The sequence below is a fragment of the Myotis nattereri genome, assembly GCF_964212035.1.
Source record: "Myotis nattereri genome assembly, chromosome: 19".
NCBI classification, from domain to species: Eukaryota; Metazoa; Chordata; class Mammalia; order Chiroptera; family Vespertilionidae; genus Myotis; species Myotis nattereri.
Genome location: NC_138095.1, coordinates 5,464,883 through 5,490,427, shown reverse-complemented (window position 1 = coordinate 5,490,427; position 25,545 = coordinate 5,464,883). Strand labels below are relative to the sequence as shown.

Below are 25,545 nucleotides of genomic sequence, written 5' to 3'. Positions count from 1 at the left end.
TTCCTGCCCCACTCCATTGCAGGCATTTCATATGCACAGGTCTTTGAAAAATCAAGGATGGTGTATCACATCAGGGGGCATATTTGCATATATGAATATGCAAATCCGGGGTCCTGTCTCATTGCAATCCTACTTGGTGAGCTAAAGATAACCTGAAGCCCTCTTGCTGGGCCTGAGCTCAAATCCAAATGGAGGCTCACAAGGAAACAATTTAGGGACCCTTCACAGCCTCCCTCATGCTCCTGATCTCCACTCGACCATCTCGTCCAGGCCTTAGAGAGATAGAGACACGAGTAGAATCCTCCCCTTGAACTCCAGAGCTCACAGGCTAGTCGTCAACAGAATGCTGCGACACAGTGAGATAAGTGTTGCAATTAGGGCGAGACCGAGTCGGTGAGCACCTCCTCGATTGTTAAAATATTCAAATATTTGCACACCGGTTGCTAAATAGACCCTGTCATCACCATCTCCACCCCCCACTGCCACCCGCCCTCTCCCCACCCCCACTCAACAAAGCCATCTCCTTTCTCCTCTGGTGCTTTCTGGACCCCTTACAGTCCAGCAACAAAGAATTAGACTTCAGTACCAAGGCCAGCGACCTTTGGAAGGAGTATCCACACTCAACCAATTATCGTTGAATATTTTTAACATCACCTCTAAGGGTGATGGAAGCAGATACAATGGGTAGTAGGACCACAGAAGAAGGACCAGACAGTATTGTCTTGGTGTCTGAGAGGGCTTTATAAATAAAGGGACATTTGAGCTGGGCTTTGAAGGATGAGTAGGAGTTCACCAAATTGAGATGGATGATGACAGAGGGAGGGGGACACTATGTGCCAGGCCCTGTCACATATTTTACACAGTTTTTCCCCCACTTGATTCACAAAATAGTTTTTTTGAGGTAGATACAATTATTATCACTATTTTTCAGATGGAAAAACTGAGGCTCAGAGAGGTGAAATGACTTGGGCAGGTAGCCCAATTGGGAGGAAGGGGAGATGGTATGAATCATGGCTTGTGCCGCAGAAGCTTACTCTGAGAGCCAGAGCACGGAATGAATGGCAGGTTGATGGCTCCAAGGTTTGGCGACACCCTGTTTACAAAATAGGAAGCATATCGCCATGTAACTGGGAGGGAGTCTGGACGGGGCTGATCGAGACGGAAGCTGGACCCAGGAGCAGGGCAGGCTCTGTTTCTCCTCCTCCCGAATCTAGCTGGGGCTAACGGTCGCCACAAACTCGTTGCCAATAAAAATCTGCACAGATGCCACAACAAAAAACAAGAAGGAAAAAAAGCAAAACTTGGGGTCCATAAAAGGGGGTCTCATGACATTTGTCTACAAGAAGAGGCAATGGAGGGCAGTGATGAAGACTTAGAGGCAGATCTGGACACTCAGAAGGTCTTGACCTTATCTCCCTGTGACACCCTGGTAGCAGCATTAACTAACGCTTCCTGAGCACCTACTGTGCGCCAGGTGCTAGGCTGAATTCTGTGCATGTGTCATCTGATTTATTTCTCCTACTAGCCCTTCGAGGGCTTCCACGGATACCCCCTTTCACAACGAGGAAACTATAGCCTAGAAAAACCTAGGAAGAGGCAACTTCTCAATGGAGAAGCTAAGATTCTCACCCGGAACGCCCACCTCAGAGACCGTGTGTGTAGCTGCCCGGCCTCCCTCCTGTAATTTCACTTCGTTGGGCCTCTCTGTCCTTGTCTGTACCTTGGGCTGATCGGGCAGTCGTGCAGATGGACTGAGATAGACTCTTCATTCATTTGAAGACATGCACAAAGCCCCTACTGTGTGCCAGGCACTGGAGAGCAGGCAAGGCTCCTGCCTCCTGCAGCTGCAGTTCTGTATGGAAACAGCCCAGCGCTTGGGTGACACCCTCAGTGCAGTGTCGCTCGGCTATTGTTCGTTGTCAGAGTGGCTTCATTAGACTTGCTCCAAATAGACCCCGATGTGATGTGTTTGGAGTATCTCTCACTTTGCAAGGTTTAATCACAGCCAAGCTCCCTGGTGACCTGCAGAACAACCCTCGGAGAAGGGCGGGATGGCATTCTGCTTCCTAGTTTGTAAACAGGGAAACTGAGGCCACGGGGCAGCACGTGGGGGGCCCTGGCCTTCGGAGCCCTGGCCCAGGCTCCTGCAGATTCTACAAAAGCCCCCGGGCTCTCCCTGGACAGGAAGGCTCCATGCCCAGCGCGGTCCCTGCGGTTTAGAGGAGAGGGACCAGCATGCAGAAGGGCAGCCTGAGGCTTGAGGGGTTGTGAGACCCGTGGGTTGTGTGTGTTTTTAGTGGAAAGTGGCATGATTTTCTATCATGAAAGTGACGTCTCCCACCAGAAAAGGTCAGCCGGGCATGGCCTCAGGAGAAAGGATGCGCCTTTAAATGAATGCAGCTCCTTCCACTGCACGGGGTCCTCTCGGTTGTTGGGGCTGGTGAAAACCCATCAACCGGACCCGTGCTGAGAGCGCTGAGAACCGGGGGGCTGGGGCCAGCAAGTGGGCCTTCAGCGCAATTAGAAGCTGGAGCCGCCCGTACTCATCTGGAGGGAAAGACAGGAAGAGGCCAGGCCACTCCCTGGGCCCAAGGTCAAATGTGGTGCACAGCCCCGCAATGGCTCCAGTCCCCCAGCCTCTGTCACCTCCCCTCAGTCCCCAGCAGGTCTCCCTCTCCTTCTCCAGCCCCTGCTCCCCTCCAATGAACTCCCAACAGGTCAATGAATCCATTCTTTTCCTGTCTTCCTAATTAGTTTGCAAAGGAAGATGAACAACAGCAAGCAAAATAAACTAAATGTCTGTGCAACAAAAGGATTTTTTAAAAAGAAACAATCAGCCCCTCTAGCTAAAAGCTCTGCCAGCAGCTCTCGGTTCACTTGAGAGTTTCCAGCCCCCGTTTGCAGGGAAGGGAAAGAAATTTATAGCCGTCTCTCTCCACGGGGCCCTTCGGAGCTCAGCAAATGGACTTGTTCAGCTTAATTGGAATTCTCTTCCTGATTGTATTTTTGTAACCTATTAGACTATGCTGCCTCTTGATCTCAGAATTCGGCTGAAATTAAATTTTAAAGTGTAAGTGAGAGGTTGTCTTTTCCCCCCGTTCTTGATTAAATAATGATTTGAGACAAAAACAATAAATAACAGTGCCGGCTTCCCTGGAGGCTGAGCGAGACTCCCAGTGAAACGCCGCAGCCGGAGTTCGTGGTGAGGGGACTTAATTACTTATTAGAAAAACTCAAGTATTAAATGCTGAGGGTGTTGGGAAAGGAGATGAGGCAGGCTGGTGAGCTCGGGGGAGGACGGGGGCTTCAGTCCGAGGAGCTGCAGGAGGAGAGGGGCTGCTTGCTTGCTCCCCACGGCCAGGAGCTTGTCCCTTAAAAATCAAATCTGAGGTCGGCAGTCCTTCCCATCAATCCCATCAAATCTGAGGTCGGCAGTCCTTCCCAGAGCTTATGCTCTGGTCTCCTATTTCCTTTCATTGACAAAGCCCGGGAGGAGGGAAAGGTCGAGATGGGGGAGCGGGAGCGATCCACTGTAGCTCTGGAAGGCGAGACGGACCGCACAGCACACAGGTGTCCCTGTTGCTTTAAGAGTGAGGGGGCAACTGCCGGGGTCCAACCCCAGCAGGTCCAGGGGTCCCCAAAGGTGTGGACAGAGTCGGCGAAGAAGGAATGACACAGAGACAGCGTTCAGTTGATCAGCAGCCTAGCCAGGATCTCTAGCCGAGTTCTGGTTAGGATCTCCAGCGAAGTTCTGGTTAGGATCTCCAGCGAAGTTCTGGTTAGGATCTCCAGCCAGGTTCTGTGTCCATGTTCTCTTGCTAGGTTCTCCAGCCAGGTTTTCCAGGTTCTCCATCCAGGTTCTGTAGCCATGTTCCCTCGCTAGGTTCTCCAGCCAGGTTCTGTCCAGGTTCTCCAGCCAGGTTCAGTCACCAGGTTCTAGTCAGGTTCTGTAGCCAGGTTCTGTCTCTAGGTTCTTCAGCCAGGTTCTCTCGCTAGGTTCTGTCTCCAGGTTCTGTGGCCAGTTTCTGTCCAGGATCTTTTGCCATGTTCTCTCCAGCGAAATTCTTCTGTCTCTAGGTTCTGTGTAGGTTCTGTGTCTAGGTTCTGTTTGTAGGTTCTGTGTCTAGGTTCTGTTTGTAGGTTCTGTGTCTAGGTTCTGTGTCCTGTTGTCTCGTTACATCTGTATTTATACCAGTTGATTCCAATCCTATCAATCTCTATTCCAAAGGTTAGGGCGTTTCTTATCTCCATTCCAGGGAGTAAAGATTATGTAGCTTAAGCATGATTGTTCATAGTTAAAGTGATTAATTACCCGCCTGGCACTTAGTTAAGGGGTTTTATTCCCTCCCTAACTTCAGGGGAAAATCCCTACCTGGGGAAACAACCTTTCTCAGAGAGGCGACCTTGGTTAAAACACATAGTGCCAAGAAGGTGAGCAAACATATTAAGAACAGTATGCCATATATGCCAGGTCCCTTGAAACAGCAAGGATGGACCGGCTCCCGGCAAATTCCCCCTTTTTTATTTTTTAAAAGCAGGCATTAAAAAGAAAAACCCCAAATGCTCTCTTGTATCCATTTTAAGGGTAGGATTGGCGCTTTCCACTATTACCTGAGTCCTGATCTATCACCCCAGGGAGAGCTTGCCAATCCTGCACTTTCCCAGGGTGGAAAGACTGCAGTGGGGTTAAGGATAAGGCTCCTTGGGCCTACCTTCTCTCATGCCTTTACATTTACCTTTCCGGCACCTTTCCTTCCTCAGAAAAGCATGGACATACTTCTTGTATAAAACATTCCATCTGACTGGGTGTAACCTTAACTCCTCTGCTAGCAAGCATATGTGTTAAAAGATCAATACGGAGTCTTTTTTCTTTAGACTCAGTATGGCACATCTTAATCTAAAGAACAATACAGAGTCTTCTTTCTTTGGACTCAGTATGGCACATCTTCTCAATCTAAGTTCTGTACTATCCACCTTCTTACCCTACTTATCCTCTATAGGGGGGTCTGTAGCACCCTGGTGGAGTCCTATCTGTCCTGAGTGTGGGGGTTCTCAATGGGGAGGGGGGCTTACCTAGGGGAATCCTGTTTCAGGAGTTCCCAAAGGTGTAGACGGAGTCGGCGAAGACTATCCACCCTCTTCCTACGGTGGAGTCCTATCCATCCCGAGAGTGGGGCTTACCTAGGGGTCCCTGTTCAGGCGCCAGATGCTGGGGTCCAACCCCAGCAGGTCCAGGGGTCCCTAAAGGTGTGGACGGAGTCGGCGAAGAAGGAATGACACAGAGGCAGCATTCAGTTGATCAGCATGGTTGGGTTCTCTTGCCTGGTTCTATTGCCAGGTTCTGTGTCCATGTTCTCTTGCTAGGTTCTCCATCCAGGTTCTCCAGGTTCTCCAGCCAGGTTCAGTCACCAGGTTCTAGTCAGGTTCTCTTGCCATGTTCTAATCCAGGTTCTGTAGCCAGGTTCTGTCTCTAGGTTCTTCAGCCAGGTTCTCTCGCTAGGTTCTGTCTCCAGGTTCTGTGGCCAGTTTCTGTCCAGGATCTTTTGCCATGTTCTCTCCAGCGAAGTTCTTCTGTCTCTAGGTTCTGTGTAGGTTCTGTGTCTAGGTTCTGTTTGTAGGTTCTGTGTCTAGGTTCTGTTTGTAGGTTCTGTGTCTAGGTTCTGTTCCCTGTTGTCTTGTTACATCTGTATTTATACCAGTTGATTCTAATCCTATCAATCTCTATTCCAAAGGTTAGGGCGTTTCTTATCTCCATTCCAGGGAGTAAAGATTATGTAGCTTAAGCATGATTGTTCATAGTTAAAGTGATTAATTACCCGCCTGGCACTTAGTTAAGGGGTTTTATTCCCTCCCTAACTTTAGGGGAAAATCACTACCTGGGGAAACAACCTTTCTCAGAGAGGTGACCTTGGTTAAAACACATAGTGCCAAGAAGGTGAGCAAACATATTAAGAACAGTATGCCATATATGCCAGGTCCCTTGAAACAGCAAGGATGGACCGGCTCCCGGCAGGCAACAACACTTAGAGGGGCACAGACTCTGGTGCCTCAGGGGCCAGGCAGCTGAGACACGAGCCACGGGGCCTTGTGGGGATCGGGGCCGGCGAGCTCAGGCCCCGACAAGGCCGCCACCGTGACTCTCACGCTGATACTGCAGGAATGTGCACCCAGCATTGCAAGATCTTATTTCAACATGAACCGGAACGGGGTTGTTAGGTGAAACCACCCCATTCTACAGTGTTGTCAGTCAGCAGCGGTCGGCAAACTGTGGCTCGTGAGCCACATGCGGCTCTTTGGCCCCTTGAGTGTGGCTCTTCCACAAAATACCACGTGCGGGCGCGCACGTACAGTGCAATTGAAACTTCGTGGCCCATGCGCAGAAGTCGGTATTTTGTGGAAGAGCCACACTCAAGGGGCCAAAGAGCCGCATGTGGCTCGCAAGCCGCAGTTTGCCGGCCACTGGGTTAGTGCATGTTGGTGGTCACGCATACGAAGGGGTGTATCTAAAACAAAACATCTCTGTCTCCCAGGGTGTCATGGTCAACTTCCAGCTGCCAGGCAATGTCTCTGTCCGTCCAAGGCCGCCTTGCCTGGCCATGAGGCCGTCTGGACGAACTCGAGAAGTGAGAGCTGGAGCGCGGGCTTCAGCCCGAGTGGGAGTGGCGGGATGGGGAGTCAACGCGCAGCCCCACCCAGGCTGAGCTGGTCCTGGCGTCAGCTCTGCCCTGGCTCCTGTCCTCCAGCGCCCACTGTGGCAGCTGGTTTGATACATCGTCTACTGGGTCCCCCTCTCCCTCATCTCATCCCCCATGTCCCTATGGCCATGCCCTCTGGGACACACTACCAGCACTGGAATTCCCGGCTCCATTTCCTAGCGAACCCATAGTAAGGTCGGCGCTGTTCACCTGGTGGTTAAGCAGATCTTACCGGGGCTGAAGGTTCAGGTCAAGACCGAAAGGTGGGCCTTTGTGAAGACATGAAAGGAAGGGCAAGGCCGAGGTGGAGGAAGGGGTCAGAGGGGACCAGAGGACAGCCCTAGTCTGAGGAGCTCCCGTCCTAAATGGGTCCCTGGCTCCCTGAAGACACTGTCACTGGCAGCAGGTCTAGGTGGCTCCTAGCGAGTATCTTGAGCACCGTTTTGCAGCCAAGCCGGGAAGAAAGGGGCAGGGAGCAGCTGCAGGCTAGTGGGGAAAGTCCCAGTGGATGGAGAAGAGCCCAGAGATGAATTTTGAGAGGCTGTTACCTAAAGGAGGAGACAGGACGGAGCCGGGGAGCTGCCCTGGTGTCAGGGTGGTACGGGCCTGGTTGCATCTTCCATGCTGGAGTGGGCGCCTGGCTCGGAAGGAGACCCCGAGATGGGAGGGCAGAGGCCAGGGACGGCGTCGAGACTTGGTCTCATGTGCGTCCTCATAGCTGCCACCCCCCCCCCGCCCTCCCCCCCCCACACACACACACATTCTGTCTCTGGCTCCCTTCAGTTGTGTCTCCTCTTTGTGTGGGTGAATGGCAAGCTCTGGAAAAGGTAGAGTCTGGCGCTGCGAGGCCATTAAACTAACCAGACATCTCTAATGAATTTATTAAAACGTCCTGTCCCCTGGAAATATCGACGAGCCATCAAGACGTGTAAAGACAGAACCAAATAGATTTCAGCGGAAAGAGGCAGGGATGCACGACCTCCCTCCCCCCACCCACCCCAGGTAAATACTCCCATCCAACCCAAGCAGGTCAAATAGAGTGAGAAGGATTGTATGTTCGGAACCTGCCAGGGATGTGACATGACACTGCTGTGCCCTGGGCCGTGGAGTGAAACCCCCTCCCCCCACTGACCAGGCCGGTTGTGAATCCCGACCTGGGGCACCGCAGCCAGAGGGCGGCTGTAAAGGTCGCGGTCACGCGTGTCACAGAATAAGATTCATCCCGAGCAGCGGGACTCGTAAACAGGCCGCAGGGGTTGTATTTTTAGGCACCAGGTGGGGGGTCATGTCAACCCCGTGGGGTCATGTCAGTAGCACCGTTCTCTCTGTTTTCCGGTGACGATGGGAGGCACGATGCCATGTAGAATTCTTGGTTCTAAACTCGCAAGTTCCGTGTGGATATTGGCTGTGGTCAGGTAGAGACGCCCCGAAAGTGTCCCCGTGAGCGCAGGGTGTGGGGTGGAGAAGAAAAGGTCCCCTTCTCCCGCCTCCAGCCCTAAGGGGCCTCCGACCTGCCAGATCTCTGCCGGTGGGGACCCACAATGCACCAGGGCCAATCATGTGAAATGAGCAGCCAGGGCTTTGTGCGCAGACAAGGGGAGGGTCCAGCTCTGCCAGGTTCTGGGGAGAGAAAGACACAGCCTGGCTGCGCCCAGCGAGCAGGCCAGGGACCACGGGAATCGCTGTTCTCACGGCCCCTTAACTTGAGCCCGGTTCCCTCCAAGGAGGGCTTGCCTGGTTCACCGGTGACATCCTGGCCACCAGACACCCACCACCTCTGAGGCCGAGTCTCGGAGCCCATCCCTGGTCCACGCCCCAGCTGAGCGCTCGGCCCCAGCGCTGGGTCCGGGTGCAGCTGCCTGGCGTGGCGCTTCCTGACTCCTGTCCAGCGTGGAAACACACCTCCCCTTCCCACTCCCGGAGGCAGGGAGATGTGACGTCCACGTTGCAAAGAGGAAGACAAAACGGAGCTAGAAACTCCGCCTGAGCAACTTATCTTGAGGTCCCTTCTCCAGGGCACAGCTAGCCGGGACCCAAGCAGGGACAGCAGCCGCCGTGCTGGGTAGACCGTGGCCACGCTGGGCCATCCCTCGGCTGTGCCCAAAGCCTCCCGGGAGAATCCACGAGGAAGCCCTGCCCCCCAGGCCCGGAGCTGGCATGCTGAGCTGTCGGAGGCACCAGGGCGACTCTCCCAGTTGCATGTTTCTGTGTCTCACCCTCAGGCCAACTGCTGAGAAGGCAGGAATGTTCCTGAGAAAGCCCGCAATGCGTGAGATAAAGTGGGGGCAGGCAGGCTGTGATGGTGAGGCCCACAGAGTACGTGTGGGGTCCGGGCAGCGTCTAAAGGAAGCCCACATGCTATACGTCTGCATGTCTATAAGTCAAGCCAGCGCACTTCAATGAAGTGTGTGTTCCTGCCTTGGCAAGCCTGTCCTCACAAGCATCTCCGATCTAAGTCGGGATCTCAGGCCCTTCAGGGGGCCGGGCAGGGCGTGGCAGGGTGGGAAGCCTGCCCAGGGCCTGGCCCTCCCTTCTCGTCCACTGTCCCCCGCCTCCACCACGCGGCACCTGGGCGGGCCTCCCACACCTGCACGCTGACACCTCAGCCTGAACCTCCAAGGCCTATCCAGAGAGCCCTCTGGTGCTGGGAGTGTACACCTTCGAGAACAGGTAGATCCAGGGATGAGCCGCAGAGACCCTGGGGGCTCGGGCCATTTAAACAGGATCCTGGGGTCTCAGGGGCCGGGAGAGTCGTTCCCGAGGCGCCCCCTTGATCCCATGGGGATGGTTATCGTTGGAGGAGGCCCAGGCAGGGGTTCCTCTTGCCGCAGCTAAAACGCCTGCACTGTTGGCGGGGACCAGAACCAAACCCGGTGTCATCCCACGTGAGACACCCAGAACTGAGAGAAAAGCGTCCGCTGCGCTCCTAAACACACTGCGGCCTTCCCACAGGCGGCTCTCCATCAGCCCTCACTCCTCCTTCTGTCCCAGTCACCCCAAAGCCAAATCTCCAAGCCCCTCCCCAAGCCCTTTGTTGCAAGCAAACCCTCCCTGTGTGGCCTCATCCTGGCCCGCGCTTGGGCACTAAGGGACTGACCGAGGTAGCGCTGGCAGCTTGAGGCCCCTACAGAGGAAGCGAACAGCTCTGCCGCCTCCCCTGTCCACAACGCGGAGAAACCAAAACTCAAGTTCAGGGCCAAGTGTGAGGGTGTGCGGAAAGGTGTGTGTGTTTTCTTGTCATTTGCGACTCTAATGATGGACTCACGTTGCCCGCTCTTCCCTTTCTCTTACACCTTACCCACCTACTAAAGGAGGAGCTCTTGCTTGGTAAGTGGATGAAATCCGCAAAGACATGAGAGCATTTATTAGACGCCACTGAGAGCCTTAGCTCCTGCTCCGGGGGAAGGACGCACACAGATGCCGTAGAGCTTTTTGTTTGTTTTCAGTCAGACTGTTTGACTCCCCCCCCCCTTTCTTTTCCCCTTTAATTGAAAACTACTAAAATGTCATTTTGTGACCTTGACTTTACATATATCTTTTTAAAAGCTCATCTTTATTTCATTTCTTTTCCCCATGTGATACTTGTTTAAGGATCGATTCAGGCAACTTTTTATTTAAAAGAAAAAATAGTCCAAATCATTGAGAATTTGGTTGAAGTTTAAAACTTTGGCTTTATCTTTTTTATTTTTTTCAGTTCCAAGATAATTTTTTTTTCAGGCCCACAGTCCCATTTCTTTCCCCTCCCCCTTCCTTTCTTTTATTATTGTTTTAGATTAAGGGTGTACCCCCCCCCTTTCTATTAAGTTGCCTCTTTGGTTTGTGTTAATTCATTAGAAATTAAATTTTTGTATAATTTCCTTTTTCTTTTGTTTAATCTGGATCGCATGCTTTTTCTCTGCATGAAACCTCAATCTTCCAGTTATCCTAGCAGGGGGTAAACATCTCCTTTCTGTGGTATTCTCTCAGGAAGTTGTGCTTTTGTTTTTTGGCGTCTCTTCTTTCCTCTCTCCTCTCGTTACAGTGCATCATGACGGTAAACATTTCTAGGTTGTCTAGACGCAGCCGCGGCCGATGCTCAGCGCCTCCAACGGGTGTTTTTGCTTTCAGATCACTGGCTCGGGGTCTGCTGCTGACCTCTTTACCAAAACAGCCAGCCCGCTCGCCACGCCCCGCGGACGCTCCCAGGAGTACGACTCAGGCAATGACACCTCCTCGCCGCCCTCCACGCAGATCGGCTCCAGCAGGGCGCGGGGGCAGAAGGAGAGTCCCGGTGGGGAACGCGGCCAGGGCCAGGACCTCCACAGCGGCAACACCTCTGATTCAGGGAACTCCTTCACCACCTCCTCGCCCCAGAGCAAGGGGCCGGCTCCGGACAATCTCTCCCCCACCAGCAGGGGCAGAGAGCCAAGGTCAGTCCCCTGGGCGGGAGGAGGGGGCCGCCTTAGCTCCGCATCGCAGTTGCACCCTTGCCCTGCACCTCCCACTGGGCTCCCACGCAGGAGTCTTTTATTTGCAAGAGGAAAAAACTCAACGTGAACTGGTATAGTTTTTAACAAATCCTACTTTTTAAAAATGATTTTTGAAATATTCAGCTTCAGGTACAGCTGGATCCAGGGGCTCAAAAATATATGCTTGGGAATCTGTCTTTTCCATTACATCTCTCAGCTCTGCTTCCCTCTGTTGCTTCATCCTCGAGCGGGCCCTCCCAAGGCACTGGCAGATGTCCATCCAGCTAACATTCCATCCGTGTAGCCAGCCACTGGCAGGGAAATACCTTTCCCCCAAACTTCATCAGAGCACAGGGCAGGTGCTCATCGGCTCTGCTCGGCCAGCTTGGGCCACTTCCCGCCGTGGACCAACCACTCTGGCCCGGGGGAGGCTGAATTCTTGTCTAGAATAAGTCGCTGTCATTCAAAGGTAGACCACAGTATTTACCCAAATGTACTGAAAATTTATGTCCACACAAAAACCTGCAATTAATGTTTGTATAGCAGCTTTATTCTTAATTTCCAAAACCTGGAAGTAACAAGATGTCCTTTAGTAGATAAATGGAGAAATAATCTGTGGTCCATCCAGACAATGGAATATTATTCAGACCCAACAAGAAATGAGCTTTTAAGTCATGAAACGACATGGAGGAACCTTAAAATCCATACTACCAAGTGGAAGAAGCCAATCTGAAAAGGCTGCATGCTGTATGATTCCAACTATCACATTCTGGAAAAGGCAAAACTGGAGACAGTGAAAGGACCAGTGGTCGCGGGGGGCTGTGCTGGGAGGGGGATGAGTAGGCCGAGCACAGAGGATTCTTAGGGCAGGGAAACGATGGTGTACAGACTATAACGGTGGATACGTGTCATTATACACTTGTCAAAGCCCATAGAATGGGCACCACCAAGAGTGGACCCTCCTGTGACCTGGGCTTGGGTCAGGTTTATTATTTATAACAAATGTACCATTCTGCAGGGAATGTTGACCGTGGGGTAGGCTGCACTTGTGGAAAATTATAGATATAAAACTTCACATGCCTCTTGCCCATTTCACACACCTGCTGGATGCAGTTTTCTGTGGAAAACACTTGCGTGCAGCCACGCAGGAGACAGCTGTAATGCTGTTTCATCACCGAGGAGAGCACCACGGGAGCAGCTGCTGCAGTTTGCTGCCCACTCACTCCACACCCTCATGCAGGGTCTCCTCCCTCAGCTCCAGGCACCTCCCACAGGCCGGACACCGGTTGGTGCTGGAGAAACAAAAGCGGGGCCCTCTCCCCGGGAGCGAGTGTTAATGGGGGAGCTGCAGAGGTGCAGGAGGTGGGAAGGACTGGCTTGCACTCTGCCGTACAACAGTGGGGTCTTCCTTCTGGGGGTGGGTCTGCTCTGGTTCACAGTGGCCGGGTTTCAGAAGACAGCCAAGCCGAGCGCGCCCGTCGTCCCAGTACTCGGGAGGCCGAGGCGGGGGACCGTGGGGGCCCAGGAGCTCTGGGCTGTAATGCGCTAGGCTGATCGATCGGGTGTCAGCATCAATATGGGGACCTCCTGTGAGTATGGTGACCTCCCGGGAGCGGGGCCCACCAGGATGCCTACGGAGGGGGAACCGGCCCAGGTCGGAAAGACAACAAAGCCGCGGCGGCAGAGCCGTCTGCAAGGACAGCACCCTGTGTGCCCAGCACATGGTCACTTCAGTCCTGGACACACCGCTTGGCATCCACACAGACCTGGCCTCTGGTTTGCCGCCTCAGGACATCCCTGACCCCAGTTCACACCCAAGCTTGGCTGGGAGCCAGGGCTGGGCCAGAGCAAATGTCAGTGTCTCCGGAACAGGCAGTGACATTCCCAGATGAGCAAGGACCCGTGTCTACTGACACAGGGCTGTTATGCCAGGAACACTGGGAGTAGCGATAAAAACACCAGCAATCGTAATGGTGGCAGCTGGTACTCGTGGAGCCCTGACTACATGCTAGGTCCTATGCCACGTGCTTTCCACGAATCATCTTCCTTCTCTCAGGGATAGGTCCCAGGATAACCCCTTTTAGCGGTTGGGGAAGCTGAGGCTCGGAGTCATTCGGAAACGCAGTTAATGAGGGTCCACACCGGATCCAAACACAGGTCTGCCCCAGACCTGGAGCAACACCTAGAAGTGTCCAGCAGTTACCTGCTTAATTTGCTCTGTGTGGGCAGTCACACTAAATCATTCAGCCCCAGCCTTTCACTTTGAAATGTGAATGATCTTTAAATCCACGGCTCTTTGTGTCACGTCAGCTCTGAGCAGATGGCTGAGTGCAAGAGGCATCAGCTCTAAGTCCGGGGAACCCTGGTCCGTGAAGGTGGGGGGCTGGGGCGTGGGCTCGGAGCTGGACAGGTGGGGTTTGGGCGTCGGGGAGGCCCGGAGCCCTCTGTGAACTGGGGTACAGTGGTGCCGCTTCATGAGGCTGTTGGTCGGACTGAGATGATGCCTGTGAAGGGCCAGGGCACTGAGCGTCTCAAGGTGCTTGTTCTGCAGCTGTGTTGACGGCCTGGGGCCCAGGCCTCAGGCTCCGGCCCAGGGGCTGGGACAGTGTCCAGAGAGACATGAACCCCGTCCCCAAGGCGCTCAATGTCTGCAGAAGGAAGAAACAACCATGAGACCAAGAGGTCTCGTTGGCAGAGGGAGGCATGAGGGCTGTGGGGGGACACACTGGAGGGCACCCAACCAGATGCAGGGGGTGTCAAGGAAGGCTTCCCTGAAAAGGTGAGGTCAGCCTAAAGCCTGAACCCTGAGGAGTTTTCAGGTGAAGAGGGGAGAGAGGGGGTGCCAGGCGGTGGGAATGCTCCAAGGCCGGACACAAGGGAGGGGACAGGGACATTCCAGGAGGACCACACAGTCCCCCAGGCCCAGAGTCCAGAGGGGAGAGCTGAGCCTGAAGGCTGAACCGCGAAACCTACTACTGTTGTTGGAACTTGACCTTGGTCCAAGCCAGTGAGCAGGTCCTGACTGAGCCCAGCGTGGCCCTAGGCTCTGAACAAGCTTCTATACCCTTTGGGCCTCAGCTCTCCCAGGTGCAGAACGGCTACACTATGGTTTCCAAAACTTAATCCAGCTTCTTGATTTTTACCCTCCCTCTGTACCACTCTCACTTCAGTAAACTCACGCTTCACGTGAGGACACTTATGGTGCCACCTTAGAGAGAACATCATATCCCTTGTCCTAAATAGAAGGCACCCATAACAGCACACGGTGAAACGTGTGTTTATTCTAGTTAGTCACAGTGGCCTGCTCCTCTCTGGGAGCCTGCGGCCTGGAGAGGTGGTGAAACCCAGCAGCACCCACACGCCTTCCCACTAATGGAATCAGGGCCGGGCAAGACTGGGCAGGGAGTAGATCTCCCAGCACGTGATGTGCTGTTATTGACCACCGTGCCCCTGCCCAGTGGCCCAAAATACTGTGAAGTGCCCCCTTGGGATGTGTCCCTCTCTGCCTCTACTCCAACCTCAGTGGCCTGGGGTCACTTCCCAGAGGCAGGACGGGAAGAGGAGGGCGGGGGTGCGGGGAGCACCACAGCTGAGGCAGAGGCGGGAGGCGAGTACCAGCGCGGGCCCACAGGCCAGACGCAGGCGGGACTGACGATGCTCTCCCTCCCACAGGGGACCGCAGTCACCGGTGAAGAAGTCCAGTGCCGTCCCGCCCACGGCCCAGAGCTCCCCCAGAAGAGGGTGCGCCCGCAGCTCCTCCCATGCCAGCACCCGGTCCTCCAGCCACTCCTCCCGGTCCCCCAGCCCCAGGGCCTCCCCCAGGTATACCCGGAGCCGGTCCGCCTCCTCTGGGAAAAGGTGAGTGCGCCTGACCTGGCTCTGCAGCATTTCCTCCCGAGGGAGCTGATGAGGTACCAGGGACAGAGCCGTCCTGGGGCCCGTGGGCAGACGTGAGTTGAATGCCATTATCCGGTACGAGCTGCCGGCCTCGGGCCTCCGTTCAGCTCTCTGGGCCTCAGTTTCCTCATGTGCAGAATGAAAATAATAATACCCTGAAGGATTGTTCCAAGAACTACAAGGCACTTAGAGCAAAACTTGGAACATTATAAATATTAGTTATTATTGTTACTATTGGCATGATGAGGAGCTGATGTGTGTCAATTAGCTTCTGCAAAAAAATAAAATAAAATAACCCCCCCCTACCCCCACCCCACCGGCTGTCATGGCTCAGTGGTTGAGTATTGACCTATGAGCCAGGAGGTCAAAGTTTGATTCCCAGCTAGGACACATGCCCGGGTTGTGGGCTTAATCCCCAGTGGGGGACATGGAGAAGGCAGTCAATGAATGATTCTCTCTCTCTCTCTCCTTCTCCCTTTCTCTCTGAAATCAATAAAAAGATATATTTTTTAAAATTAAAAAAAAAATTACCCCCAAACTTAGCATCCTTAAACAAGTATTTACTTTCTGGTGCTGTGGATCAGCGATCTGGGCTGGGCTCAGCCGAGTGGTTCTTCTAATCTCTCTTGGGCTCATGGATGTGTCTTCCATGAGCTGGGGCTGGCTGCTTGGCTCCGGGTGGTCTCTCACCTTCCAGCTCACTTGTCTGGGCTGCTCCACACTGCGATGGCCAGGTTCAGAGAGAGAGGGAGCGCGGAAGTGTGCGAGGCCTCTGAGGTCCTGGCTTGGGATGGACGCGATATCCCTTCTGCCATTCTGTTAGCCACAGAAGTCACAACGACCAATCAGACGCAAGGGGTGCTCCTCTGAGTGGGCGGAGCTGCAAAGGCACATTTCAAGGGGGGTGGCTACAGGAAGGTGAGGGAGTGTCCATTGTTTGCATTCTACCACTGAGTTACAGTAGCGACTAGTAATTGTTTCTTTTTCTCCGTGTGGAATAAGGATGCAGCAGAATGCACAGACACGAACCCTCAGGGCTGGAAGTCCACCTAGTCATCCTGGGGCTTCACGCAGTCCAGCTCCCCTCTTCAAACGGGAATTCCCAACAGATGTCCTTGAGCAAATTATATCCCCTCCCTGTGCCTCTGTTTCCTCATACACAACAGGACTGGTCCCAGGACCCAACCCTAGAATGTGCTGAGGATTAAATGAGATAATGCACCCAAAGCTAATATTAGTTCAATGTCTGGCACAGAGTAAAATGCATTGATATGATAATACTGGAGGCCTGGTGCACAAAATTCGTGCACTTGGGGGGGGCTGGAGGTCCTTCAGCCCGGCCTGTGCTCTCTCACAATCTGGGAGCCCTCAGGAGATGTCCGACTGACGGATGTCTAAACCGTCAGTCAGACATCCTTAGCACTGCTGCGGAGGCAGGAGAAGCCCCCGCCACTGCCACTGAGCTCACCAGCCATGAGCCCAGCTCAGGGCTTCTGGCTGTGCAGCACTCCCCCTGTGGGAGCACACTGACCACCAGGGGCAGCTCCTGCAGTGAGTGTCTGTCCCCTGGTGGTCAATGCGTGTCATAGCGACTGGTCATTTCACTGTTCGGTCGATTTGCATATTAGCCTTTTATTATATAGGATAGACACATCATGGCTAATATTTCCCACTGCTGGCTCTGTTAGTATGCTAAGTGATTTACCCTAATTTACCCATTTAATTACAGTTCTACGGGGTAAGTACTGGCATTACCCCATTTCAGAGATGAGAAAACAGCACAGAGGCATCACCTACCTAAGGCCACGTGGCTAATAAGTGGCCAGGATAGGAAGAGCTCGGTAAGAGGAAGATGCCCACATTATTAACCACGTGACAGGGAGGGCACTTAGCCACGGAGGGCCTGCTGCCTCGGCCTGGCCTCCAGAAACAGAAGGCCTGCGCCCAGCTGGCCATCCAGCAGCCCTGGCGGCCGGCAGGCTTCTCAGGCGCGGCCTCCTCTCCTCCAGGTCCTACTCGCGCTCTCCCAGCTACTCCTCCAAGTCTGGCCCAAGGAGCCCGCCCAGCAGAAGCTCTGGATCCCGCCGCAGCCCCAGCTACTCCCGCTACAGCCCCAGCAGGTACCGGCCCCACCCCCTTGTACTGGCCCCGCCCCTCTGAGTAGGCCCCGCCTCCCAGGCTCACACCAGAATGTCCCCAAGCCCCGCCCCTACTCCCCTAGGTCGAACTAGCCAGACTAGGAAAAGGATGGTGATGGAACTGTAGTTCCCTTTGTCATCCCAAGAGGCAGCTGGGACCCCAGATACATCCTTGTGCCCTAATGTACCCCCACCCCAAAGGCCCCCACGGCGACACCCCAGAATTCACACCTCCACCGTTCACACCCCCAAACAGCCCCTCATCCCTGTATTGAGCCCCCAATTCTTACTCATCAGGGCCTGGGTAACCTTCACATCCTCACCCCTGCAGCACCTGCACCCCTGTAATGCCCACCCTCAAAGGCTGACACATTGCCTGTGGTGCTCACCCTGCCCACGATGCTCACCCCGCCCACGATGCTCACCCCGCCCACCGTGCTCACCCTGCCCACCGTGCTCACCCCGCCCACCGTGCTCACCCTGTTCACAATGCTCACCTCACCCTGCCCACCGTGCTCACCCTGCCCACCGTGCTCACCCCACCCTCCGTGCTCACCCCGCCCACCGTGCTCACCCTGCCCACCATGCTCACCCTACCCACCGTGCTCACCCTGCCCACCGTGCTCACCCCGCCCACTGTGCTCACCCCGCCCACTGTGCTCACCCTGCCAACCGTGCTCACCCTGCCCACGGAGCTCACCCCGCCCACCGTCCTCACCCCGCCCACCGTGCTCACCTCACCCAGCCCACCGCGCTCACCCCGCCCACGGCACTCACCCCGCCCACCGTGCTCAGCCAGCCCACCGTGCTCACCCCGCCCACCGTGCTCACCCAGCTCACCGTGCTCACCCCGCCACCGTGCTCACCCCGCCCACCATGTTCACCCTACCCACCTTGCTCACCCCACCCACCGTGCTCACCCCGCCACTGTGCTCACCCCGCCCACCGTGCTCACCCCGCCACCTTGCTCACCCCACCCACCGTGCTCACCCCACCCAAGGTGCTCACCCTACCCACACCTCACCCCGCCCAACACGCTCACCCCGCCCACCGTGCTCACCATGCCCACGGTGCTCACCCTACCCACAGTGCTCACCCTGCTCACAATGCTCACCTCACCCCGCCCATGGTGCTCACCCTGCCCACGGTGCTCACCCTGCCCACGGTGCTCACCATGCTCACAATGCTCACCTCACCCCACCCACCGTGCTCACCCCGCCCACCGTGCTCACCCCGCCCACCGTGCTCACCCTGCCCACTGTGCTCACCCCACCCACTGTGATCACCCCGCCCACCGTGCTCACCCTGCTCACAGTGCTCACCTCACCCCGCCCTACCGTGCTCACCCTACCCACCGTGCTCACCCTGCCCACAGTGCTCACCTCACCCCGCCCACCGTGCTCACCCTACCCACAGTGCTCATCTCACCCCGCCCACCCTGCCCACCGTGCTCACCCTGCTCACAATGCTCACCTCACCCCGCCCTACCGTGCTCACCCTGCCCACAGTGCTCACCTCACCCCGCCCACTGTGCTCACCCCGCCCACGGTGCTCACCCCGCCCACCGTGCTCACCCCGCCCACCGTGCTCACCCTGCCCACTGTGCTCACCCCACCCACCGTGCTCACCCTGCCCACCGTGCTCACTACGCCCACCGTGCTCACCCCGCACACAGTGCTCACCTCATCCCGCCCACTGCCTCACCCCGCCCACCGTGCTCACCCTACCCACAGTGCTCACCCTGCTCACAATGCTCACCTCACCCCGCCCTACCGTGCTCACCCTGCCCACTGTGCTCACCCTGCCCACCGTGCTCACCCCGCCCACCGTGCTCACCCCGCCCACTGCGCTCACCCCGCCCACCGTGCTCACCCCGCCCACCGTGCTCACCCCGCCCACCGTGCTCACCCCGCCCACCGCGCTCACCCTGCCCACCGCGCTCACCCCGCCCACCGCGCTCACCCCGCCCACCGCGCTCACCCTGCCCACCGTGATCACCCCGCCCACCGTGCTCACCCCGCCCACCGCGCTCACCCCGCCCACCGTGCTCACCCCGCCCACCGCGCTCACCCCGCCCACCATGCTCACCCCGCCCACTGCGCTCACCCCGCCCACCGTGCTCACCCCACCCACCGTGCTCACCCCGCTCACAATGCTCACCTCACCCCGCCCACCGTGCTCACCCTGCCCACCGTGCTCACCCCACCCACCGTGCTCACCCCGCTCACAATGCTCACCTCACCCCGCCCACCGCGCTCACCCCGCCCACCGCACTCACCCCGCCCACCGTGCTCACCCCGCCCACCGTGCTCACCCTACCCACAGTGCTCACCCTGCTCACAGTGCTCACCCTGCTCACAATGCTCACCTCACCCTTCCCACCGTGCTCACCCCGCCCACCGTGCTCACCCCGCCCACCGTGCTCACCCCACCCACCGTGCTCACCCCGCTCACAATGCTCACCTCACCCCGCCCACCGCGCTCACCCCGCCCACCGCGCTCACCCCGCCCACCGTGCTCACCCCGCCCACCGCGCTCACCCCGCCCACCGCGCTCACCCTGCCCACCATGTTCACCCTGCCCACCGTGCTTACCCTGCCGTCAGTGCTCACCCCGCCCACCGTGCTCACCCCGCCCATTGCGCTCACCCGCACAGACTCCACAGCCCGGCCATCTTCCCTCCTGTCCTCTGGGGCCTGAGCAGACCCCGCCCCAGTGGGAGGGCATGTGTACAGGAAGTGAGTGCCCCTTTCCCAGCCCCTCGCACAGTAAGCCAGGCAGCCCCAGATCCCCAGTAATCCCCTCGCACTACTTCAGGGAACGGGACCCCAAGTACAATGAGAAGAACTCGCAGCAGCGGGAGCGGGAACGAGAGCGCAGGAGACGGAGGTCCTACTCGCCCATGCGGAAGCGCCGAAGAGACTCCCCGAGCCACCTGGAGGCGCGGAGGATCACCAGGTGAGAGGGGAGGATCACCAGGTGAGAGGGGAGGGTCACCAGGTGAGAGGGGAGGGTCACCAGGTGAGAGGGGAGGATCACCAGGTGAGAGGGGAGGGTCACCAGGTGAGAGGGGAGGGTCACCGGGTGAGAGGGGAGGGTCACCGGGTGGGAGGGGAGGGTCACCGGGTGAGAGGGGAGGATCACCGGGTGAGAGGGGAGGATCACCGGGTGAGAGGGGAGGGTCACCGGGTGAGAGGGGAGTGTCACCGGGTGAGAGGGGAGGGTCACCGGGTGAGAGGGGAAGGTCACCGGGTGGGAGGGGAAGGTCACCGGGTGAGAGGGGAGGGTCACCGGGTGAGAGGGGAGGGTCACCGGGTGAGAGGGGAGGGTCACCGGGTGGGAGGGGAGGATCACCGGGTGAGAGGGGAGGATCACCGGGTGAGAGGGGAGGGTCACCGGGTGGGAGGGGAGGGTCACCGGGTGAGAGGGGAGGGTCACCGGGTGGGAGGGGAGGATCACCGGGTGAGAGGGGAGGATCACCGGGTGAGAGGGGAGGGTCACCGGGTGAGAGGGGAGGGTCACCGGGTGAGAGGGGAAGGTCACCGGGTGGGAGGGGAAGGTCACCGGGTGGGAGGGGAAGGTCACCGGGTGAGAGGGGAGGGTCACCGGGTGAGAGGGGAGGGTCACCGGGTGGGAGGGGAGGATCACCGGGTGAGAGGGGAGGATCACCGGGTGAGAGGGGAGGATCACCGGGTGAGAGGGGAGGGTCACCGGGTGGGAGGGGAGGGTCACCGGGTGGGAGGGGAGGGTCACCGGGTGAGAGGGGAGGATCACCGGGTGAGAGGGGAGGGTCACCGGGTGGGAGGGGAGGGTCACCGGGTGGGAGGGGAGGGTCACCGGGTGGGAGGGGAGGGTCACCGGGTGAGAGGGGAGGGTCACCGGGTGAGAGGGGAGGATCACCGGGTGAGAGGGGAGGATCACCGGGTGAGAGGGGAGGGTCACCGGGTGAGAGGCGGGAGGCCGGGGCGACCTTCACCCTCACTCCCACTCCCTCACCACCAGCTCCAGCCTCAGGCTCTCTCCAGGCCTCCCTGGGGCCGGATTACAGAATTGTGGGCGCTCAGGGACCACCCCGCCCCCAAACTCCCAACCACCGAAACTGTTTGCCTTCAGAACCTCAGGGCCAAGTCAGCACCCCAGCCGACCCTACTGGCTGGAGGGCTGGGGCCAGCATGAGGATTGGGTGTGGCCAGAGTTGGGACCAGGAGGCGGGGCTGGGAAGAGAGTGAGGTCAGGCCAAAGCCATGGGCCTGGGCCTTTCTCTGGGGATGACCCACAGGCTCAGAGTCCAGGCTGAGATAGGCCCATCCGTATCTACACCCTAACCAAGTTGCGGAGGGCACATGGGGTTAAGTTTAAAGGTGTTTACAGGGAGGTGAGGAGGAAAGTCCTGGTTCTGGAGTGGAATCCTGGCCATGCCACTTCCCAGGGGAACGGGGAAGTTCTCACCCAGGAAATATGGGAGGAAATTTCCCGGGAGTATCATGAGCTGGAGTGAAAGGAGACAGAGACGTGGACGTGCCTGGTGAATGTAAATGCAGAGCACTAGGCCCCGCTGCACCCTCCTATGGACTGCTGGTCCGGTGCCGAGTTTTCTGTGGCAGGTACGGTCTTAGAGGAGAGAAGCCCGGCGTCTGAGTGGACGCACTTTCTCAGGCCTTGAAAGCTGGGCGAATGCCTGAGTGCTGCCCTCAGACTGGCTACAGGGCTTTGCCTACTGACCCTGCAAGGATCAGTCCAGAGACCCACAGGGCAGGGGTGCCCCCTCATGGCCTGGAGAAGGAAAAAGAACTTGTGCCAAAGGAGGGAACTCCTGCACCCACTGCCATGTCTGTGGGTCGGCTTAGAGCAGAGGTTCTCAACCTTCCTAATGCGACCTTTTCATACAGTTCCTCATGTTGTGGTGACCCCCAACCATAAAATTATTTTCGTTGCTACTTCATAACTAATTTTGCTACTGTTATGAATCGTAATGTAAATATCTGATATGCAGGATGTATTTTCAGGGGTCGCGACCCACAGGTTGAGAACCGCTGGAGAGGAAGGCTGATGCCATGAGAGTGGCGTTTCCGAAGACTCGGGTTTCCTTGGTCAACCCCAAATAGTCCATCCGATGAACTCATCAGTGTTTCCCAAACCAGTCACCCCCACCTTTGCCTTGTCTGCTAAGTGTCCTAGTGTTTACTTAATTTTCTCTAAATAGACTTGCCCTTGCTTTAGAGGGCCATACATTTCTTTAAAAAGGAAACCGAGACACTACAATAAATGGAAAATTGTCCTTCCCTGCCATAAATAGAAGGTTCTAGTCCAAGTAAAAATAACCAAACTAGGATTAAAGTTTAATGTAGACCCCGTGGCCAGCTGGAGGCTCTGAGCTCCGGGCCTGGTGTGTTAAAAAGTGAAATGACCACTTTTTAGGACTTGTCAGCATGAGGTCTGTCTCCCTGGCACTCGGAACTGCCAGGGAAGAATCAGGTCACAAGGGGCTGGGGAACGGAAGGGCCGGCTCTCTCTCCCCTGGGACAGGCTCAGGCTGGGGCGGAGGCAGGAGTCTGGCCCTCAGGCTCTCCCTCTGGTCTCCGCAGCGCCCGGAAACGCCCCATCCCCTACTACCGGCCCAGCCCCTCCTCGTCCAGCGGCCTCAGCAGCACCTCCTCCTGGTACAGCGGCAGCAGCAGCCGCTCCGCCAGCCGCAGCCACAGCCGCAGCCGCAGCCGCAGCCACAGCCGGACCCGCACAAGCAGCAGCTCCAGTTCCCGCAGCCCCAGCCTGGGCTCCCGCAGCCGCAGCCGCAGCTCCAGCTCCGCAGACAGCGACTCCAGCACGAGGCGCTAAGCGAGGCCCTCTGGGAGCCAGCTGCCTGCGGGCGGGCCCTCCCCTCCCTGCCCACCCTGCCTTCTTGGTGACAGACATTGAGGGCTCCTGGACCCTGTCCTTCCTGAGCTCCTGGGAGGAGGAAAAGAGCGATCGGCCTCTACATCCAGCTGCTAGGAGCCTCCACCAGCGCCACCCTGGGTTCAACTCAAGCCTGGACCTATGGAGAGACCACCCTCTGTTGGCACACACCCCTCAAGGCTCTGCAAGCAGCAGCGGGGCCATAACTGCAGCGTTTGGGCCTGGCCAGGGGCATGCAGAGATGGCTCCACTGACACCTGCTCCCAGGCTCCAACCGGCTCCTGGCTCAGGGTTACGGATCCCTCGTGGGGGTAGGCGTGGGGTGGGGGGCAAGAGAAGAGACCAAGGGCACTTCAGCTGCAGGAGAGGGTCAGGCCTTTCACCCCCAAACTGGCCAGAGCAAAGGCTAGAGGCTGTTGAGTCCTAGAAGAAGGGCCGTGTGTGAGCAGGGATGCGGGCGTTCAGTTGGGAGGAGGGCCCTCTGCCCAGGGATGCAGACACAGAGGAAGGGCCTGCGGCTCCAGTGCGCCCGCGGGTCAGAAGGGGCCCGGCAGGTTCTAGCACGAGAGGCCACCCTGGCTCACCCACAATGCCTCTGGGCTGTTCGCAGGGACCGGCAACCTCCCGGGAAAGGACACAGCAGATAGGCAGGAAGCAGGGCCACAGCCCCACCAGCTGGCACCAGCTTAATTCCACGGGACCATCTGCCGAACATTCCCCAGTGCCCTGGTCAGCTCCCATCCCCCAGCGCCAGCCCGTCGGGCCTTGCCCTCTGGTTGGCGCCTGCCTGCCCCGTCCTCTCCCCCAGACTGCCACACCCTGGATCCTGCCCAGTGCAGCTGAGTACCCACCTCGGCCTATGCCTCCCCCTTTGCCTCTCAGGAATTTTGCTAGGATGGGGCATAGCAGCTCAAGTTTGGGGGACAGACCCAAATCCGGAGAGCCTGGGGGTCTGGGGTGCTCCGTGCCCAAGGCTGCCCAGTGGCTTCTGAAGTTCCTTGTCAGTGGAGGAAACCCCACCCTACTCTGCCCTCCACCCCGCCCCCTGCCCAGGGCTGGACAGTGGGTAAGCTGATCTCTAACACACAAACACCAGCAGCTGCTTCGTGACAGAAGGCAGCGGACGGGGTGAGAGAGGATCCTGAAATAAACCCCGGGCAGCCCCTCGCCAGCCGACCGGCTCTCCGGAGCCTGGTGGGCGGGTTCCCGTGTGTGGTGGCCACAGCAGCGGGACAGGACATGGGGAGGGCGAGAGACCGCTCTCAGCTGTGGGGAAGCAGGGACCAGCATCCTTTACCCCTCACACCTCAGGGGAAACATTTGGAAGAAAAACATGTTTTTTCTGAAGCAACAGCCCTCCCTCCCCAGTCTTTCCCGTCACAGCAGCCTGAGGGGCCAGAAGCTGCCCTGCGACCCCCCAAGCCCGCACCCTGCGGGCAGCGCAAGGACCTGGCCTCCCAGGACGCCTCTGGCCCAGGCCCGGCCCCCGCCCGCCAAGACCTACGGATGCCAATGCTGTCACCAGAGGCCGGACGGCAGGTGCCGGGAGGCATGTACAGAAACTGTAAATAACCCTCTTCCCCACCCGGAACCCCGCTGGACGCCACCCCCTTCACGGAGACTGAGGCTCCCGGAGCCACGGCGCCTCCTCGGGAAGAAGCGAGAGGCCCAGGGGACCGCCTGGCCTGGCTGCCAGCAGCCTTTTATTTATTTTACGTATTTATGTTTATTTATTTATTTATGTGATGCGATCTCGCTGCGCCGCCATCAGCAGTATTCCCTATTTATTTATTTATATGGAGAGGCTGTGTGTGTATGTGGGGGGAGGAAGGGTTTTCTAAAGTATTTCTGTGCATCTCACGCCTTTCCCCTAGTGTCTCTCTGGATGGGATTTGAGAGGCGGAGGGGGTGGGGATGTTGGCTTCCGCCCTGAAGGTGAGACCCCTGAGCTCCGAGCCCCAAGGTTCATTCCTCAGCCCCCGCCCCTGCCCACCAGGTCAGTGGCTGAGGCTTCTGAGCTGAGCGCTGGCTTGACAGTCACAGCTCATGTGGGGGCTGGAGTCTGACGTTAGCAGGAAGGGAACGCCACAGTCGGAGTCGGGCCCCTGAAAGTCCTTCAGGCACTGATGGGGGGCAGGTGGTGCCAGGCGTGGTGGCCGCCCAGCCCCCGTCGTGCGGACTCGGGCGGCTGCCTGTGCTTGGGAGGCCCTGGAGGGTGGGCGCCACGGGGTTCACTAGGAGTGGTAGCTGGGGTGGCACTTGGAGCTGACGAGGCGCTCAGATCCTGGAAGGGGCCGGGAACGTGCACACCTCGCCTCACCCTGCCCCGGGGCACCTGCTGGTGGCAGGATCACGGGGCATCCCCGCAGCACCCGGCTGGCTTCCTGTGAGTGACGCCACTTCCGACAGGCGTGGCTCATTCCTCCCGTCCTGAGACCGCTCTGCCCTTTCTGCCGGTGCCAGTCACCCCGG

General features: G+C 57.4%; 1 protein-coding gene across 1 annotated transcript in view; it reads left to right on the top strand.

The window, feature by feature from the left end:
* The window catches only part of SRRM4 (serine/arginine repetitive matrix 4), a 356,297-nt gene extending 331,364 nt beyond the window's left edge, over positions 1-24,933 (top strand). Inside the window, exons 11-15 of the mRNA XM_081113461.1 lie at positions 10,803-11,104; positions 14,816-15,001; positions 17,050-17,160; positions 19,996-20,136; positions 22,764-24,933. Coding sequence (XP_080969587.1) covers positions 10,803-11,104; positions 14,816-15,001; positions 17,050-17,160; positions 19,996-20,136; positions 22,764-23,013 — 990 coding nt within the window. The 3' untranslated portion in view covers positions 23,014-24,933. The remainder of the gene's footprint in view (positions 1-10,802; positions 11,105-14,815; positions 15,002-17,049; positions 17,161-19,995; positions 20,137-22,763) is intronic.
* Positions 24,934-25,545: the final 612 nt, after the last annotated feature.